This window comes from Hipposideros armiger, unplaced genomic scaffold (genome assembly GCF_001890085.2).
Source record: "Hipposideros armiger isolate ML-2016 unplaced genomic scaffold, ASM189008v1 scaffold_41, whole genome shotgun sequence".
Taxonomy (NCBI): domain Eukaryota; kingdom Metazoa; phylum Chordata; class Mammalia; order Chiroptera; family Hipposideridae; genus Hipposideros; species Hipposideros armiger.
This window is the reverse complement of record NW_017731391.1, coordinates 398,556-403,934: the sequence shown is the minus strand read 5'-3', so window position 1 is coordinate 403,934 and position 5,379 is coordinate 398,556. Positions and strand designations below refer to the sequence as shown.

The following is a 5,379-nucleotide window of genomic DNA, read 5'->3' as shown; positions in this document are numbered from 1 at the left end:
CCCCAACGTATCTTTCGTTTCTATGAAATGCCATGAGAAAATCCTTACGTCAAAAAAATGTATATAATTTATTGGATGGTCATGTATTGGTTTTGGATTAAAGAATTCAGAAAAGAATAACACTGCCATGCTCCACGTATGTTTCTCATTGCCTTCACTGAGAATGTGGAGATCCATGAAAGGTGGCCAATTAATCTTGACGTCGAATCGTTAGCGTGTTTATGAAAATCGCCTCTTACATTTCTCCCTTTTCACAGTACAGTATATATATTCGTAGCAAACTTTTCACACATTTACCAAGTGCATGCCAGAGTGTTCCTCTGGCTCATGGCCTGAGAAATATCTGGGTTTTAACCTAAACACACACAGAAAAATTTATCTAGCGACAAATTTCTTGTTGATGTCAAATGAATCTTAAACTCTGCTTCATGTTTTCTGAAACATGCAGAGAAGCAACCCTAATGTTGGGGAAAGTGGAGAGGAGGGGAGAGAAGAGACTTCTAGGAAAGCACATTTGTCCTGAAATGGGAGGCACAAAGAGGCCCCTTCTGGAAACTCCTTCGTCAGCTTTCCTACACCTGCTGCTCCCAGCCAGGCCCTCTGTCTGCTTCTCTCCTGTGCATTACTCCAGTGGCAACCCTGTCCCACACACCTGCCCGACCCCTCCACGCCTGTCAGGGGCTTCCACGCCTCATCTCAGCACTCAGTCCAAGACATCCTCTTCAACAAGCATTTTCTTTATCCTCTGCAGTCCACACTGCCCTTGCTTGGCTTACATCTTTACACATTGTTCTAACTTGTTTATACCCAGTTTTCTTCTTCACTGTGTAGATACTTCTGGACCAGTTTACGTCTCAGCTCAATTGTGAACTTGATAATAGTGACACCTACTATAGCTTGTGAAATTCATAATAATTAACGTGACTGATTCATGTAACAAATACGCATCACAGCCTATCATGTGCCAGGCAAGGCAACTAGATACAGGACGGAACTCGACACTCAGGGTCCCTGCTTCCTGGAGGCAATGCTCTCAAAGCCACACTCAGATCCTATTCCTTACTTGTGGGCCTTAATCAATGGGCTTCCTTTTGCCTCGGATGCCTTCTCATTACCTTTCCATCAATCTTCCTTTCATTTCCATCAAAACCCAATCTGGGCTCTCTTTTAGCGTATTGGGCACATAGAAGGGACTTAATAAATGAATGAGGTATGACCAAAAATACCATGAACCCTGAATTATTAAAAACAACCATGGTAAAGCAACAGCAACAACAAATGTTCCAAGTACAAAACTAGCTCCAAAGTATTATCCAAAATTGCAAATCAAACTATTGTTTTTTACATGTGTAAAGTAAGAAAGCGACCAACGTCCTAACACCGTACCTGCCTAGCAAAACCACATCCGTGAACCACAAAACTGTGTTTCCTCTTAAAAATATTATGCCAGCCAGTGAAAGGGAGAGCAAAAAAAATCCAGTTTGAATGCATCTCAATATAATGGTGAGACATAATTGTATTCTTCCGAAATGGTTTTGTAATAGAACTACAGAGTCCTTCCTCTGTGTACACTGAGTGATGAGACGGGTCCAAATGTGGCTCAAGTCATTGGACCTTTCAAATCATCTCCCAGTGTCCCATCTTTCTGAGCTAATGTGGAGTCCAGCGTTTGTCTCACCTGGTGGCACAGTTCTTCCCACTGCCTTTGCAGAAGCTCCACACGTTCATTCAGGATGCAGATGTCATCAGCACTGATGTAGGTACAGAGGGTGTTCTTCAGGAGTGTCAACTGTGCCAAGTCATCTGTCCAGCTCCCCACTGCATTCTCCAATTCCTAGATTGAACAAACAAACTTGAATCCCCATCGACATTTCTGAAGTGTAACTGGAATCCCTTCTTGATACAATTACCTTTCCAACCCACTCTGTTTGAACATCTAACTTGGTATCTACTTATTTGCTTCTTACATAATTTGATAATTTACCAAGTTCTCCTCATAATATACCACGTTGCTTACAGAATCTTCCTACCTCCTATATCATTTTATTGATCACCTTTGATTGTCTTTTCTATTGTATGTTGGAGTTTCATCACTTCACTGATCTTCTTTAGTTTTTTTTTTTTAATTGGGGAATTGGGGGATGGGAACAGCGCTGGGGAATTGGGGGAAGGAGAACAGACAAGTTGCTGTCGCCTTGTTCTTCAGTCTAGTTGTGGAGGATGTTGCTTCACTGGCCCAAGTTGGCACCATCATTGCGCTCTTCCCGGGTGAGTCGGATCAGTCGCTGGCTTCTGGACGGCTGCTCATGGCGGCTGCTGGCCGCTCATGCTGGCTGCTGGCTACACATGGTAGCCCATGGCAACCCACTGCAGTAGGGGCTGCAGCCTACACTGTCGCCGGTGACTCAGGGCAGCCCAGCTCCAGGTTGAGCTGTTGTTCAGCATCTTAGCTGTAGAGGGCAGTGTCACTGGCCCTCATATATGGGATCCGAACCAGGGCCCTCTGGCGTCCCAAGCCAGCTCTTAACCAGTGCACCACTCGGCCGNGTTCCGAACAATCTAGCTTCACACTTCAGTTGGTTCTGTGTAGACATACTATAGGATCGTTGCCACTTTTAGCAAAAAAAAAAAAAAAAAAAAAAAGTAAGTTTCTTGGAGGCAGAAAACTACTGAAAAGCCAAAGAGCAGTGAATTGACCTGGGGTGGGTGGAGACTGATTGGAATGAAAAAGGCTAAGAAAACACAGGTGCAAACGGTTTGGAGGGAAATTTCACCTATGCTACTCTACTCCAGGATGGCGCTGACGATAAGAGCACACTCCTCCCTTCTCGCACCCCTTTCCTCCAGAGCCCTGATGGCAGAGTGTACTGTATTTTGATCTGCTGCAATGCTAAGATTTTGCGTTTTCTGGTGGATGTGACTTTTTCCTTTTCATTCACAGATCATCGGAGTCAGGAGTGCGGTCAGGAGTTCCAGTTCAGTGATGTGCAAGCTGCAAGAATAGTTTCCTAATTGGGACCTCTCAAAGCACCCCTTTTCCAAGAAGAGACTACAAACGCTTGCCCTTGAGACTTAAGATTAACGGGTCTTGCTATGTGTGGCTCCTCTCAAATCTCAGGCACGGGCAAGAATGAATTCTAGGGCTTTTCTCAACATCTGCAGGAAAGATGAGCACATAGCAGAAAAAACTATTATCTATTTCTTTGAGAGGTAGTTATTATTATCCCCATTCCAGAGACACAGTTGAGGCATCTGTTTCTAGTCAGTACAAGAAAGGACCCAGCAAAGCTGGAGTCTTTGACAGACGTTATTATATAACGTTATGGTCAAACATCCAGAGGCAGGTGAGATTCAAAAACAGTCTTCATCACTTACTAAGGATATCACCGGGGCAAAATTATTCATTTTCTCTAAGCCTTACTTTCTTCATTTGTAAATTAATCTTTCATCAGTTCTAAAATTCATTAAAGAAACATTTATTGTTTGCCTTGTCCTATGTACTGGAATACAGTAGGCTCACAGTGCAATACAAACAAGAAAGGTAATTTAAGAAACTGACTGGTAAACACTGGGGGTGCCGAAAAACATGTATCCACTTTTTAAGAGCTGTTAACTATGCTCCAGCATTAGTTTGTTGTAATCAGAAGTGTCTGGACACTGATGGGAACCACTTGGAGCACCTCTTGTAACTGCAGAAGTCAAACGTGACTTGTGTTCATCTTTTGTTATTGGTATATATTGAGTATTACAATCACTACAGTTTTTTCCTTTCTTAAAACGTGTATACATTTTTTTGGCACCCTCTGTGTATCTCTAGTGTTTTAACACACACCGCGGAAGGGTTGCTTTCATTTGCTTGCATCGAACAAGCGCTGAAAGGGAAACAGGATACACGCACTGGTTGTATTCTGGCGCCAAAAGCTTTTCAAAAGATTTTAATTCATAATGGGGACAGCATCTTCCTTTTGGCTTGTAAACTAACATATAGGCTGTATGATAAGGGAACATTACCATCTCTTCCTTTGAATTCAGTTGAAACCTCCCATTACTTATCAGCTTAGCACATATTTACGTTTTCTCGAGAGTTTAAACACACCGCATTGCCAACAGCTGACAAGTGCCAACTAAAGCCTCTAGGGTGTGAGGCAGCTGAACAGGAAATACATCCTTTTCTACATCACATCTTTTTACCATGACAATTTAAAATGCATCGAGCAATTACAATGATGATATATTTATATCTCAACTAGAATTACACACAGATCTACAAACCAAAACTGAAATAAAAGCAAACATAAGCTATGATTTCACACAGGCACAACAAACCACTGGGGGGGGTGCTCATGTGCAAATGGGATACTTTTATACATTAACTCCGCTCTGCCACGTTTACTTACAGCACGTCTTCCTCATTCTCCTCTGAGTCCCCGTTACTCCTGCCTTGTCATCAACTGCTTCAACCGGAATATGAACAGACCTCTTGCTCTTTAGCAGAGGGAGGGTGCCATGCTTAATTCAAGCTTATAACTTTTAAAATGAGACATAGACACAAGCCCATTTCCTTTTGTGGTTTCTTACTTGATAGAACTTCTCCGGAAACACTAGCTCAAGAACTAGCAACTAGTCTATATTACTCCTTACAGTTGTACCCTGTTACCTTTGATATGACCCAGGACTAAACTCCCACTGGTTTAAATAATTATTTTAGATTGAAGCAATGTCAGAGAAGTATGCTTTAAGCTTTGTGCCTTAAGACACTCAATATAGAAATTTTCTAGAAATATTATATATTCAATCTGCTTCTTTTTTTTTTTACTTAAGTCTTAGGCCACTCACAGGTGTAAGGTATTAATCTCTTCACAGCATATCATGTGATCAACAGCAGCTTTCAAACGGGACTTCTAATCAGGCTGTTGTCTACATATATTTAAATCTGGCAAGCAATTTTACAACATATATATATACACACATATATATGTTTATATATGCCATTTTTATTTTTCCAGCTTTACTGAGATATAATTGACATATAACATTGTGTAAGTTAGAGGCGTACAATGTGATGATTTGATGCAAGTATATATTGAGAAATGATTACCACAAAATTAGTTAACACATCTATCACCTCACATAGTTACCTTTTTCTTTTGTGGTTAGAACACTTAAGATCTACTCTCTTAGCAACTTTCAAGGATACAGTACAGTCTTGTTAATTATAGTCATCATGTCATCATGCTGTACGTTAGATCCCCAGATCTTATCCATCTTGTAACTGGAAATTGGTACCTTTTGTATCTCACGGTATTTTTATACAGTTCCAGTTTTTCTAAATCAAAAAGTGTTGCATAATAATAATCTTCTTAACTTGCAAAATATTCA

General features: G+C 41.1%; 1 protein-coding gene across 1 annotated transcript in view; it reads right to left on the bottom strand.

Moving 5' to 3' along the window:
• SYNE1 (spectrin repeat containing nuclear envelope protein 1) overlaps positions 1–5,379 on the bottom strand; it is a 455,684-nt gene that overhangs the window by 69,029 nt on the left and 381,276 nt on the right. Inside the window, exon 127 of the mRNA XM_019638911.1 lies at positions 1,679–1,834. Within this exon, the coding sequence (XP_019494456.1) occupies positions 1,679–1,834 (156 nt within the window). The remainder of the gene's footprint in view (positions 1–1,678; positions 1,835–5,379) is intronic.